At 45.0% G+C, this 14,733-nt stretch overlaps 1 protein-coding gene across 2 annotated transcripts; it reads left to right on the forward strand.

Moving 5' to 3' along the window:
* Window positions 1-992: 992 nt before the first annotated feature.
* On the forward strand, window positions 993-14,606 carry LOC139412955 (UDP-glucose:glycoprotein glucosyltransferase 1-like). 2 transcript variants are annotated; one of them, XM_071159867.1, is made up of 39 exons: window positions 993-1,066; window positions 2,568-2,706; window positions 2,831-2,910; window positions 2,996-3,126; window positions 3,209-3,321; window positions 3,440-3,614; window positions 3,702-3,877; window positions 4,001-4,101; window positions 4,221-4,320; window positions 4,405-4,465; window positions 4,560-4,651; window positions 4,751-4,901; window positions 5,848-5,967; window positions 6,112-6,197; window positions 7,333-7,468; window positions 7,591-7,722; window positions 7,811-7,975; window positions 8,056-8,176; window positions 8,247-8,345; window positions 8,488-8,511; window positions 9,034-9,128; window positions 9,306-9,512; window positions 9,623-9,754; window positions 9,850-10,076; window positions 10,170-10,272; window positions 10,370-10,449; window positions 10,583-10,772; window positions 10,942-11,100; window positions 11,207-11,292; window positions 11,442-11,526; window positions 11,671-11,759; window positions 11,870-11,974; window positions 12,056-12,140; window positions 12,266-12,448; window positions 12,539-12,699; window positions 12,771-12,885; window positions 13,017-13,133; window positions 13,230-13,380; window positions 13,451-14,606. In XM_071159867.1, the coding sequence occupies exons 1-39, from the start codon at window positions 1,033-1,035 to the stop codon at window positions 13,471-13,473; spliced, it is 4,629 nt and encodes a 1,542-aa protein (XP_071015968.1). In that variant the 5' UTR covers window positions 993-1,032; the 3' UTR covers window positions 13,474-14,606. The 2 variants fall into 2 exon arrangements, with proteins under 2 accessions (XP_071015968.1, XP_071015969.1); XM_071159868.1 differs by lacking the exon at window positions 8,488-8,511.
* The last annotated feature ends 127 nt before the right edge of the window (window positions 14,607-14,733 follow it).

The following is a 14,733-nucleotide window of genomic DNA, read 5'->3' on the forward strand; positions in this document are numbered from 1 at the left end:
AGGAATGATTCCACATAATTCCAACAAGGTCATCAGGAAGGATCAGCCAATGAATTGTACTCTTGAGCAAACATTCCATAACTGAAGGTGGCAGTAAATCACCAGCCTTGGCTTTATGCCTGTTCAAACAACACACTCCAGGTGGCAGTATATACCTTTTCAGTTTGTTAACCAACTCATATAAGCAGTAGTAGAAGAAAATGGACTACTTCTAAATGGAGATGGCTTCAATGGCGCTACCCATTCTCTCACAGACACAATGTTGAGTCCTCTGTAACTATATGATGTGCACTTGGCTCAATCACTTCCCCTCGTGGTGGAAACTTCCTCTATAGACCAGGGTTCTCCAACAACTTTGGTTCTGGAGAACTACTGGGTGTGCAGGGTTTCATTCCAGCCCTGCAGTAAACCCACCTGATTCATTTAATTATGGTCCAGAGAGAAGATGGTGTATAGGAACATGGGAATAATATTGCTTTAGTTTTATTTATTTAACTAGGCAAGTCAGTTAGGAACAAATTATTATTTACAATGACGGCCTACCCTATAAGGGCATTCAATCACAAATCAACGATTCTGATGATAAAATACAAGTGGAAACTCTAGCAATTCATTGGAAGTTATCTGAATACGTGGAGTGTTGAGTTGACTTGGTTTTGGTACATTAGATGCGGAGAAGGAACTATTTCTAACATCTCTGTTGATACATTGAACAGTATTGCAGTGCCACAAAATGCAATCAAAACCTCTATAAGCTGATGAAACTACGGGAAATCTTGGCCCTTTTGAGCCAACATGGCGCCTAAGTTGCCAACTTGAAGCGTGGATAAATGTAGCAAATATGTTATTTTTTACTGCTTTGATTAATTTAAGTGATAAAACATAATTCCATTACATACAACAAGGTGTAGTCATATATCCAATAAAATTAAACGTAAACTTAGACAATACTTTTTCTTAGATTTTTAACAGGCAAAAAAAGCAGTCTACCTACAATGAAGTTGCCAGGACCCCACCCACTCCCCTCTGATCATGGCAGATGCGGGAAGTTACCAAGCCGGTTTCGGTATGTACGTTTACATTCATTTAATGTTAGCAAAACATTCTGTAAGGTGTCACCGCTAGCTACTATTGGTCAGAGGTTGCACCACAAATTGTTTGTAAGTTTGCACGTATTCTGACGCGAACTAACTAGCTAGGTTATCCTGTGTGCTTAGCAAGCTAACCAATGAAGTCTGCAGTTATTCTAACGAATAGCTAGCAAGCGACAGCAAGTTAACTTAAACATCAAACAGAGCAAGACCAACACGTAGGGTGTCAACTTCTGACACGTAATTTAAATAGCTAAATAATAGCTAACCATTCGGGTTTAAGTTGCCAGCTAGCTGACCATATCGGATTTTATTGAAACAATCCGGAAGTCCTGTCAAGATGCTCATTGGATATTCCTCCTTCGAACAGCCACGCTGAGCGCTCTAATTGGTTAGAATTAGTGGCGCAGGGTTTACAATCACGACAAGTGTACTAACTGCACAGCTAATTTTGGGCTGATTAGAATTAAGCAATAACGCCCGAGCGGTTGTGTTATATGGCCATTATAAACTGTGTGGTTTTAGCCCTGAATGCTGACAGACATGGTATATCAGACCGTATACCATGGATATGACATGTATCTTTACTGCTCTCATTACGTTGGTAGCCAGTTTATAATACCAATAAGGCCCGTCATGGTTTGTGATATATGACCAATATACCACGGCTAAGGACTGTGCTAAGGACTGTGTCGTGTGTAAGAACAGCCCTTAGCTGTGGTATATTGGCAATATACCACACCCTCTCGTGTCTTATTGCTTAAATATACCGACTGTCAGCCAATCAGCTTCTTTTTTTTTTAAAGGTACAAACTGGGTGGTTCTGTTCAGCCCTGAATGCTAATTGTCTGACAGCCATGGTATATCAGACCGTATACTACGGGTATGACAAAACATTTATCTTTACTGCTCTAATTACGTTGGTAACCCGTTTTATAATAGTAATAAGGCACCTCGGGGGCTTGTGATATATGGCCATATACCACACCTCCTCAGGCCTTATTGCTTAAATATACTACGACTGTCAGCCAATCAGCATTCAGGGCTTGAACCACCCAGTTTTTAATAGAAAATATACAGCTATACTATCTCAAACACACAAAACAGGGAAGGCAACAGCATTACTTGCATGGTTGCCAGTCTTTCTGTATTGTATCAGTGCTGAGACTGATCTCCATTGACCCTGTTCTCTTTCCTCCTACTTCTCTCCCTCATCCTTCTCTCCTTTCCTCCTCTCTCCAAACTAAACCATCCTTCTCTCCTTTCCTCCTCTCCCCAAACTACTCTCCCTCATCCTTCTCTCCTTTCCTCCTCTCCCCAAACTACTCTCTCTCATCCTTCTCTCCTTTCCTCCTCTCCCCAAATTAAACTCTCCCTCATCCTTCTCTCCTTTCCTCCTCTCTCCAAACTAAACTCTCCCTCATCCTTCTCTTCTTTCCTCCTCTCCCCAAACTAAACTCTCCCTCTCCTCTCCAGGCCCCAGGATGTGGCAGCACTGTGCCCTGCTCCTGTCCCTGTCCTTGCTACCAGTGGTATCTGGAGGCGCTGACTCCAAGGGTGTCACCACCAGTCTTACCACCAAGTGGGCCTCTACCCCTCTGCTGCTGGAGGCCAGGTAACAATATGCTCAACACATACACAAGATTAAAAAAAACATCCTTTCTTTCTCTTCACCCCTCTTTCTCTTCATACCCTCTTTCTCTTCATCCCCCCCACCCCCCACCCCCTCTTTTTCTCAGTGAGTTCCTGGCAGAAGAGAGTCAGGAGATGTTCTGGGATTTCGTCGAAGCAAATCAGAACATCAAAGGGGAACATGATGGTAGCCTTAATGTTTTATTCCACTGATATAGATTCATGTAGCACTTGGTCTCTGGAAGATCTATTTAGGTGTTGTTCTGTTACAGATACAGACCAGGCGTACTACGACCTGATCGTGAAGAGAGCCAGTGCTCTGCTCAGCACAGTCCAACTCAACATGCTCAAGTTCGCCCTCTCTCTCAGGGCCTACTCCGCTACTGTACAATCCTTCCAACAAGTAATATTACTACAATACTACTAGATGACTACCCTCTCCCTCTGTGTGTGTCATCACTGTTTCTCGCCTCTCTCTCCTGTAGATAGCGTCCAACGAGCCCCCTCCATCCGGCTGCTCAGCCTTCTTCAATGTCCACGGGGAGAAGTCATGTGACACGGAGAAACTGACTGCACTGATGGAGACCGCAGCAGAACGGTACAAACACACTGGGAGACACACACACAAACTGTGAATATCCACTTTGATTGATAAAGACCTGTTGAAGTGATAATAATTTATTAAATAGTCCTTATCTCATCCCTATTTGTCCCAGGCCTAAGCCCTACCTATTCAAAAGCGATCACAGGTTCCCAGGATCAAATCCCGACATTCCGGTTGTTATCCTGTATGCCGAGATTGGAAGTTCGGAATTCACAATGTTCCATCAGCTGATGCTGTCCAAAGCCAACAAGGGATTGGCCACCTATGTGCTTCGTCACTACCTGGCTGTAAGAAAAACACAGGAATACACATGATGGGAAACATAATTCCGACAGCATGTCGTGTTCATCTTTTCCTCTTTCTCTCGTTGCCAGTCTCCCAGCAGTCGTAGAGTGTATTTGTCTGGTTATGGAGTGGAGCTGGCCATCAAGAACCAGGAATACAAGGCTAAGGACGATACACAGGTCCAGGGAGCGGAAGTGAATGCTACACTGATGGGGGAGAATGACCCAGTGGATGAGGTCCAGGGATTCCTCTTTGGAAAACTGAAGTAACCAACCTACCAAAATGAAATGCTATTCCACAAACCCACTCTGCTTTGGAGCGTTATGGGTGGAGAAACGTGTCATCTTTCCCTCTCTTCTTCCCTCTCATTTTCCTTTCCTCTCTCCAGGACTCTGTACCCTGAGTTGAAGGAGCAGCTGAAGGAGCTAAGGAAACACCTGGTGGAGAGCACCAATGAGATGGCTCCCCTTAAAGTCTGGCAGATGCAAGGTGGGCGGGACTTTATTTTTTCTTTGCCTCTCTTCTCCTGTATCAAGACAACTGTAACTACAGTAATCATCTCCTTTTTTCCCCCACTATATTTCATTTTTTATCTCTTCGTGTGTCAGATCTGAGTTTCCAGACTGCAGCTCGGATCCTGGCTGCTCCATCTTCAGATGCCCTGAACGTTATGAGAGACCTCAGTCAGAACTTCCCTACCAAGGCTAGGTACACACACACACACGAACACAAACATATTTTTTGATATCTCTGTGTAGTGTGTGATTCTGGTGGTTTCTCTCCCCTTCTCAGGTCGATCACTCAAACAGTGGTCAGCTCTGAGATACGTAAAGAGATGGAAGAGAACCAGAAGGTAAGAGCTCAGTCATCCATAGCTCTCCGTCCCTGTCTCACTCTACTACCCATTAACATGTAATGACCGTACCGCTCTTCTTCTCTCTCTCCAGTTCTTTAAGGGAACTCTGGGATTGCAGCCTGGAGACTCTGCTCTCTTCATCAACGGACTACACATAGACCTGGACACACAGGACATCTTCAGGTACACACACACACACACACACACACACACACATACATACATACATACATCTTCAGGGACACACATTGACTGTGTGTGTGTGTGTGTGTGTGTTTCCAGTGTGTTTGAGGTTCTCCGTAGTGAGGCCAGGGTGATGGAAGGTCTGCGTTCTCTCCTTATCGAGACTCCCTTCATCCACGACATCCTCAAACTCAACGTACAGCCTTCTGACTCGGACTACGCTGTGGACATCCGCAATCCTGCTGTCAACGTAAGACACACCTACCCCTTTATTTAACCCTGACCATCCAACTATGTCATCCGTATATATACTGAACAAAAATATAAACGCCACATGTAAAGTGTTGGTGTCCTGTTTCATGAGCTGAAATAAAAGATCCCAGAAATGTTCCATACCCACAAAGTTTATTTCTCTCAAATGTTGTGCACAAATCTGTTTACATCCCTGTTAGTGAGCATTTTTCCTTTGCCAAGATAATCCATCCACCTTGACAGGTGTGACATGTCAAGAAGCGGATTAAACATCATGATCATTACACAGGTGCACCTTGTGCTGGAGACAATAGGCCACTAAAATGTGCAGTTTTGTCCTACAACACAATGCCACAGATGTCTCAAGTTTTGAGGGAGCAGGCAACTGGCACGCTGACTGCAGGAATTTCCACCAGAGCTGTTGCCAGAAAATTGAATGTTAGTTTCTCTACCATACGCCGCCTCCAACATTGTTTTAGAGAATTTGGCAGTACGTCCAACCTGCCTCACAACCGCAGACCACGTGTAACCACGCCAGCCCAGGACCTCCACATCCGCCGCCTTCACCTGCGGGATCGTCTGAGACCAGCCACCCAGACAGCTGGTGAAACTGACAAGTATTTCTGTCTGTAAAAAAAGCCCTTTTGTGTGGAAAAACTCATTCTGATTGGCTGGGCCAGGCTCCCCCTATGCCCTCCCAGGCTCACCCATAGCTGGTCTCCTGCCCACTCATGTGAAATCCATAAATTAGGGCCTAATTCATTAATTTCAATTGACTGATTTCCTCATATGAACTGTAACTCAGTAAAATTGTTGAAATTGTTGCATGTTGCTTTTTATATTTTTGTTCAGTATAAAACAGTCAAGCTGTTAAAAAACGTATATAATCCAACTCTTTTTTTGCATTGATAATTTTGATGATAATCTAATCTCTCTCTTCTCAGTGGATTAATAACCTGGAGACAGACAGCAGGTACGGCTCATGGCCCTACAGCGTCCAGGAGCTCCTCAGACCAACCTTCCCCGGAGTCGTACGACAGATCCGGAAAAACTTTCACAACCTCGTGAGTAAATGATACGTGTGTCAGACCGCGACACCAAACGTATTGGCATGAACTCGTGTGACGAGTCTGCAGTGTCGTGCAGCTACACGAAGTGTATCGCGTACATTTTTGGACAGCAAAAACCAATGATGTCTTGTGTTTTAGGTGGTGATTCTGGACCCGACCCATGAGAGTTCTGCTGAGCTGTTGAATGTTGCTGAGATGTTCTACAGCAATAACATCCCACTCAGGTAGGGGGTGTGTGTTTCTGGTGGATAAAAAAAAATAATAATAATAATAATAATTAATTAACCTTTTATTTAACAAGGCAAGTCAATTAAGAACAAATTCTTATTTACAATGACGGCCTAGGAACAGTGGGCTAACCGCCTTGTTCAGGGACAGGATGACAGATTTTTACCTTGTCAGCTCAGTGATTCGATCTAGCAACCTTTCAGTTACTGGCCCAACACTAGGCTACCTGCTGCCACCGTAGGCCATGTTGGTTCCAATTATACTGTATAGTCTATGTGGATGTGAGTACCTGTGTATAACCCTTACTGGGGGGGGGGGGGGGTCGATACAGTTAAATATCGGGATATAATCTTTGACGTATTACATCTTTTTGACAATATCACAATATTATAACTCCTGTGTTTTTCCTTCATAGCTCGTTCTCAATCTTTTTACATTGGGGGCCCATTTGTTTTCGGCTCTTTTATTTCCATGACTTTTATTTGGTGTTCTCATGGCTCTTGTCTCTCGTCTCCCTGCAGCAGACATGGTGAGCAATATGTCTGGAACATCGAATCGCAATAAAATCACAGTATCAAATCACAATACATGTAGAATCGTGAGAATCGCAATACATGTAGAATCTTGAGAATCACAATACATGTAGAATCGTGAGAATCACAATACATGTAGAATCTTGAGAATCACAATACATGTAGAATCTTGAGAATCACAATACATGTAGAATCTTGAGAATCACAATACATGTAGAATCTTGAGAATCACAATACATGTAGAATCGTGAGAATCACAATACATGTAGAATCTTGAGAATCACAATACATGTAGAATCGTGAGAATCACAATACATGTAGAATCTTGAGAATCACAATACATGTAGAATCGTGAGAATCACAATACATGTAGAATCGTGAGAATCACAATACATGTAGAATCGTGAGAATCACAATACATGTAGAATCGTGAGAATCACAATACATGTAGAATCGTGAGAATCACAATACATGTAGAATCGTGAGAATCACAATACATGTAGAATCGTGAGAATCACAATACATAGCGTATCGGCACCTAGCTGTCGTGAGAGTATTGTGAGGTCCATCCCTAATAACCCTGCTGTGTGTGTTGTAGGATTGGGCTGGTGTTTGTGGTGTCTGATGTTGATGAGATCGATGGTATGGAGGATGCAGGTGTGGCTCTGCTCCGGGCCTTTAACTACATCACAGAAGAGCTGGACGCTCCCGCCGCCTTCGACACCATCATCTCAGTGAGTCGGTCTGACCAACGAGAATCATTGATGAGTCTTTTGACCAATCCCAGCAATCTGGAACATCAGCCTGACCAATCAGATGGAAATGCTATATTTGAATCTCCTCTCGCCCTCTCTAGATGTTTAACCGTGTGCCTAGCGGTGGTAAGCTAAGTGTAGGTGACGTCGTCAAGGTGTTGGAGAAGAAGTTTCCCTATGTGGAGGTCGGCAGCATTCTTGGACCAGACTCCACTTACGACGACAACCGGAAGGTATGGTTCTGCTTTTATGTGCCGTGATGTTTCTTGACAGAACGGTATGTTTTTCATGTACCGTCTTCCTATCTATCTTCACCTCCAGGAAGGGCGTGGTTACTACTTGCAGACGGGTGTAGGTCCGTTGCCAGTGGTGATGTACAACGGAATGCCGTACCAGCGAGAACAGCTAGACCCAGAGGAGCTAGAAACTGTCACCATGAACAAAATACTGGAGACTACCAGCTTCTACCAACGGGCTGTCTACATGGTGAGTCAGACAGACAGACAGACAGACAGACAGAGACCTACCGACCTACCTACCTACCTTCTCTTGTTGTGTCTTCCTAGGGTGAGCTGGCCACTGATCAAGATGTGGTGGATTTCATCATGACCCAACCCAACGTTGTCCCTCGTATCAACCCTCGAATCCTGTCGACTGCCAGGACGTACCTGGACCTATCTAATACTAGTGAGTTTTACACACACACACACATACACACATACGGAACCATCTTAACCACCTCTCTCTTTCCTGACAGATAACCATTTCATAGACCAGTATGCTCGCTTTCTGTTCCTGGACAGCAGAGAGAAGAGCACTGCTGTGGCTAACAGCATGAACTACATGACCAAGAAGGGTAAGATATATATATATATACACACACACACACACACACACACACACACATGCAGAGCTTCATCTTATTGAGCTAAACATTTCAGCCCTAAATCTCTTGTCTATCTATTCTGTTCTTTCTCCTCTGTGTTTTTGTTCGTCAGGGATGGCCCCCAAAGACCACCATGGTAACCCTTATTTCGTTTCCTGCACTTCCTCTCTTTCTCTCTCAACAGACAGTATTACGATTCATAGTTCTGTGAATTCACCATATCTCACTTCTCATCAACATTATCTCACCATCTTGCATCTCTGTGAGATGACATGCTTGGATGTGTTTGTTTCTGCCAACTGCCTTTGAGAGAGAGAGAGAGAGAGAGAGAGAGAGAGAGAGAGTCTTGCTCATAGACTAAGAGAGAGAGAGAGAGAGTCTTGCTCATAGACTAAGAGAGAGAGAGAGAGAGTCTTGCTCATAGACTAAGAGAGAGAGAGAGTCTTGCTCATAGACTGAGAGAGAGAGTCTTGCTCATAGACTAAGAGAGAGAGAGAGAGAGAGTCTTGCTCATAGACTGAGAGAGAGAGAGAGAGTCTTGCTCATAGACTAAGAATTGAGATGGCACTGCAACATCAAACCTCGTACATTTCAGGATTAAGTTCTGTGACCCTTTTACTCTCATCTCCTCCTCTTCAACTCCCTCTCTCTCCTCTAGATGATGGCTACATCCGTCCAGTCACGTTCTGGGTTGTGGGAGATTTTGACCAACCTTCCGGGCGCCAGCTACTATACGATGCCATCAGACACATGGTATGATGATGTCACACTGATACGAGCACACATGATGTCACTGTAACACGATCCAAAAAATCCACACACAAAAAAAACCTACCATCTGACAGATTCTCCTAAATCTGCCTTCAACAGAAAACCAGTAACACAAAAAACCTACCATCTGACAGATTCTCCTAAATCTGCCTTCAACAGAAAACCAGTAACAACGTGCGATTGGGCCTGATCAACAACCCTAGCGACAGCCCATCCGAGGAGAACAGTCGTGTTGCTAGGGCGATATGGGCCGCCATGCAGACCCAGACAGCTAACAACGCTAAAAACTACATCACCAAGCTGGCTAAAGAAGAGACCGCTAAGGCACTGGAGACTGGGGCCGACGTCACACAGTTCACTGTCGGGGTAAAGAGTTTACACACACTCGCATACACACACGTTATACACCGTTCTGTCTCACCCTTTCCTATACTGTCCTACACTAAAAACAATCATTTCTTTCTCCATCTCTCCAGGGTATGGACGTTGCCTTGTTTAAGAGTGCGTTTGAAGGTCCTAAGTTTGACTTCCTGCTGTCTCACACTGTCTACTGCCGAGACGTTCTCAAGCTGGGGAAAGGACAGAGAGCAGTCATCAGCAACGGACGGGTGAGTGGGCTACACACACACACACACACACACACACTAGCACGCTTCCTACTGTGATCAAAGTGTCACAATGGGGTTTGTCTCTCTGCCGACAGATCATCGGTCCGCTAGAGGATGGGGAGGTCTTTAACCAAGATGACTTCCTCCTATTGGAAAGTATCATTTTGAAGACCTCGGGAGAGCGAATCAAAAGCAAGGTCCAGCAGTTAGGGGTGGAGGAGGACCGGGCCAGTGACCTGGTGATGAAGATTGACTCTCTGCTCTCCTCTCAGCCCAAAGGAGAGGCCAGGATAGAACATGCCTTTGCTGATGACCGATACAGGTACTGGAACTAATCAAACGTTTTACTTCATGTTTTTATTCATCGCCTATATACTTTCTGCTTACCTCTGTCTGGTCTATGATTGGTCCACAGTGCTGTAAAGATCCGGCCCACAGAGGGAGATGTCTACTTTGACATGGTTGCCGTGATAGACCCAGTAACCAGGGACGCCCAGAAACTAGCTCCGCTCCTATTGGTTCGTACTGCTTCAAATAATTGTCACTTAGAGTATTTGGAGTGACAGAACTCCTGTCTCACGGCCATCTGTCTCTCCATGTTTCTCTCTCTACCAGGTGTTGAAGAAGCTGGTCAATGTGAACCTGCGCGTGTATATGAACTGCCAGTCCAAACTCTCAGACCTGCCTCTCAAAAGGTGAGCAGACCCCAGCTACATGCAGGTCATCCTGTTTTAACTGCTGGGACCTACCTTTCCTTACCCTTAGAGGTCCCTGGTAGTACCTGAGGGTTTTTCCTGTGTTTCTCTAAACCTTCCTCTCTTCTCCCAGTTTCTACCGGTATGTGTTGGAGCCTGAGGTGTTGTTCCAGACTGACGGTAGTTTCTCCCCTGGTCCCCTGGCTAAGTTCCTGGACATGCCTCAAACTCCCCTCTTCACACTCAACCTCAACACCCCTGAGAGCTGGATGGTGGAGTCTATACGCACTAGATATGACCTGGACAATATCTACCTGGAAGAGGTGTGTTTTCTGTGCTGTTTTGTTTTTAGGATTGTGTTATTTATAGCACGGTTGCCTTGGCTAATGTTGTCCTGCACCTCTTCCCCTGGAGAGTGTAGTGACTGTGGACGGAGTATTCTGGTATTTGTCTAAGTTTCTTTTTTTTAAAGGTTTAATAATGGTTCTCTAGGTGGACAGTATAGTAGCAGCAGAATACGAGTTGGAACATCTGCTGCTGGAGGGTCACTGTTTTGACGTGAGTACAGGTCAGCCCCCCAGAGGACTCCAGTTCACCCTGGGAACCCCCTCCGACCCTGTCATCGTCGACACCATCGTCATGGCCAACCTGGTGAGTCACCCCTGACCTCTAACCCTAACCTCTGTTGATAGGCAGACACCTTTCTATTCTCCGTTGTTGTGGTTGAACGAGGGCGTTGTGTTGTCGTCGTCCTCAGGGTTATTTCCAGTTGAAGGCTAACCCAGGAGCCTGGATCCTGAAGCTGAGGAAAGGACGGTCTGACGAAATCTACAAGATCTACAGGTACGGAAGATCACATCTCGACATATCACGCCGTCTTCAGTTTAGCACATGACTAGTGGAACCAGGCGTGTTAGCGCTGGGCTGGAACGAAAGCCTGCACAATGCACACCCTCTTGTTCCTCTCTCTGACGTCACATTCTCTCTTCCAGTCATGATGGAACAGACTCTCCAGCAGACGCTGATGACCTCATCGTGGTGCTGAACAATTTCAAGAGCCGGATCATCAAAGTCAAGGTGCTGCTCTGACCCCAGCTGTAGAGTACAGCTTTCATATTGTTGGCTGCTGTCAGGTCCCAATAAAGCTTAGGTTGTATTCGAATTGATCAATAAGTCCATTGCTAAGTAATGTATTGGTCGTGTGTTGTTGTTGTGGATCAGGTCCAGAAGAGGCCAGAGAAGTTCAGTGAGGAGCTGTTGAGTGATGGAACCCAGGAGAACGACTCGGGCTTCTGGGAGTCACTCACCAGGTATCTCTCACTAAGCATCAAGCTCCACCCTTTACATCTACTGTTTCATACCTATTTGATCTCTGCTGAATCTGATGGTGTTCATTCTCTCCCTGTCTTTCTCTCCCCAGAGGGTTTACAGGAGGTGTGAAGACAGAGGAGAGTAAACAGGAGAAGGATGATGTCATCAACATCTTCTCTGTGGCTTCTGGACACCTCTACGAACGTTTCCTCAGGTACACACCTGTGTGTGTGTGTGTGTGTGGTTTTTCCAAGTGTTTGTCTGTTGTAATCCCACAATTTGTTCTCTCTTTTAGGATCATGATGTTGTCTGTTCTAAAGAACACCAAAACACCAGTCAAGTTCTGGTTCCTCAAAAACTACTTGTCCCCGGCATTTAAGGTAGTTAAGTATAAAATATAAATATATACTACTCTAGGAGTTTACTTTGAGTGTGGCGGTATGAATAGGGTTTCCAATATTGAGTTTTCATTGAGTTTACTCCAGAATAAATGTTATTCCCACAGGAGTTTATCCCGTACATGGCAGAGCAGTATGGTTTCCAGTATGAACTCGTCCAGTATAAGTGGCCGCGGTGGTTACACCAGCAGACCGAGAAACAGAGGATTATCTGGGGTTACAAGATCCTCTTCCTGGATGTCCTGTTCCCTCTGTCTGTCGACAAGTTCTTATTTGTGGACGCAGATCAGGTACACACACACACACACACACACACTCTGAATGTCCTTGTCTCTGATTTGCGTAAAGCTGAGAACTGTCTTTCCTCTCTCCTCTTACAGATAGTGCGTACCGACCTGAAGGAGCTCCGTGACTTTGACCTTGAAGGAGCGCCGTATGGCTACACACCGTTCTGTGAGAGCCGGAGAGAGATGGACGGCTTCCGCTTCTGGAAGTCCGGCTACTGGGCGAGTCACCTTGCTGGACGCAAATATCACATCAGGTAACTGAGTGTGTGTGTGGGGGGGGGGGTGTGGTAGAGGGATATGTGTGTGTAACCCTCTGTCTCTCCAGTGCTCTGTATGTGGTCGATCTGAAGAAGTTCCGTAAGATAGCAGCAGGAGACAGACTGAGAGGACAATACCAAGGCCTGAGTCAAGACCCCAACAGCCTGTCCAACCTCGACCAGGTGTGTGTATTAAAAGTGAATATGGGTGTATAACATTCAGATTTTTGATATTCCCAAACAACCTTTGTGAAGTTAAATATCCTCCAACTCTGTATTTATATTTCTAATATTGTCCTATTCTCTGTCTCCAGGATCTGCCTAATAATATGATCCACCAGGTGCCTATCAAGTCTCTGCCTCAGGAGTGGCTCTGGTGTGAGACTTGGTGTGACGACAACTCGAAGAAAAAGGCCAAGACTATCGATCTGGTACGAAGTGTGTGCAGATTCTAGTCACTTCTGTGTTGTTACACTCCACTGTGTTTATTTAAACGGTGAAACTAAAATGTTTCACCCTTCCTCCAGTGTAACAACCCCCAGACCAAGGAGCCCAAGTTGCAGGCAGCTGTTCGTATCGTAGCAGAGTGGAGCGACTACGACCAGGAGATCAAACGCCTGCAGAACAGAGTCCAGGAGAGAGGAGCAGAGAACCATACCACACAGAAGGACAAGCCAGGTACATACATAACATAACACTGATTGGCAAACCTATACAGTTGACTAATCCCGCTCTCTGTCTCTCCCAGATGATACACGTATAGAGTTGTGAGACCAGTGGATGGAAGATGTGGCTGGAGCAGCAACAAAAGATGGAACCATGTTAATAGACAATGCTGTTCTCCTTTGGAACAGCAATGATAGACGGACTGCAAACCAATAACCATTCAATCATTCATTTTCCATTTATTTGTATTTTCTCTGTTGAGAGTGGCGAGGATACGGGATAGGGAAGGGGTGCTGGGTGGGGATGATATGGGGTGACTGTTAGTGGATGATAGGGGTGTGTGTTTGTGTGTGGGTCTGTAAAAAATCTGACATTTCCAACAGTCCCCCCCCCCCCTAATATGTTTTATCCATCTGTGTTTGCACTGATTAGGACACCTTCTTAAACAACTGTCTGTGGGTCTGTGGTTAGAGGTTTGGGCTTAGTTAAACCACACTGATAAATAGCAGCTCATCTCATTATGAGATTAGTTTTTGTCCTGTTCTATGCCTTCTGTTTCTGTGCTTTAGACTTCAGTTGTCCATGGCCTGTGTCAAACTCAGGGAAAGATGGTTTTGGCCAATCGACCCGATTCAATCTCCTAATGACAATACAAAGAGGACTGGAGTGACATTTTCTTTAATGTGAAACAGACATTAGTTCTGTCATGTAGTAAAATAGGGATTCATATCTCTACAATTTACCTGCAACATTCAGAACGTTGCATCCTTGTGAGCGTGATGTGGAGTTAAGGGATGTGTGGGTGAGGACTGGTGGGGACGTATCAGCGACAGACGGCACTGGGAGTTCCATGATCACTCAAATTGATTGTAACAGTGCCTTTTAAGGCAGCAGGCATATGACTAGAATGTTGTAGTTCAGGGTGGCCAATCTTATCCACAAAAGGTCTGTGGGTGCAGGGTTTTGTTCTAGCAACACACCAATTTCATCTAGTCGGTCTAATGAAGATGATGATTAATGGGCTTGTTGAATCAGACTGCTTGACTGGAACAAAGCCTAGGGTTAGATTGGCCACCCCTGCTGTAGTTAACTCCTGTTTTCTCCGCTGTGGTCTGTTCTGGAGTAAACACTTGGTCATCCATTACCAACCGCTGGCTGTTTCCGTCCTTTGTTTTGGCTAAATATGTACGGTTAATTGTGGGAAATCAATATTTTGTAATAAAAATCAAGGAGCCCAACACTGGTCGTTTAGTGATCCCTCTTACGTGTGTTGGTGTTTCCTTTCTCGACTGGTAAGACATTTTGATTATACTCTTATATACCGTGCCATCTATAAAAATACAGTAATGGCTGGAGTAAGAATGA

The sequence above is a fragment of the Oncorhynchus clarkii genome, chromosome 7 (genome assembly GCF_045791955.1).
Source record: "Oncorhynchus clarkii lewisi isolate Uvic-CL-2024 chromosome 7, UVic_Ocla_1.0, whole genome shotgun sequence".
In the NCBI taxonomy this organism is placed as follows: Eukaryota; Metazoa; Chordata; class Actinopteri; order Salmoniformes; family Salmonidae; genus Oncorhynchus; species Oncorhynchus clarkii.

Bases quoted from the DNA above. Each gene is read 5' to 3' on its own strand.
- LOC139412955 (XM_071159867.1), top strand. From the start codon at position 1,033: ATGGCAGATGCGGGAAGTTACCAAGCCGGTTTCG. The intron at 7,723-7,810 runs GTATGGTTCTGC...CTTCACCTCCAG, and splicing joins CTTACGACGACAACCGGAAG to GAAGGGCGTGGTTACTACTT. The intron at 10,773-10,941 runs GTGTGTTTTCTG...ATGGTTCTCTAG, and splicing joins ACAATATCTACCTGGAAGAG to GTGGACAGTATAGTAGCAGC.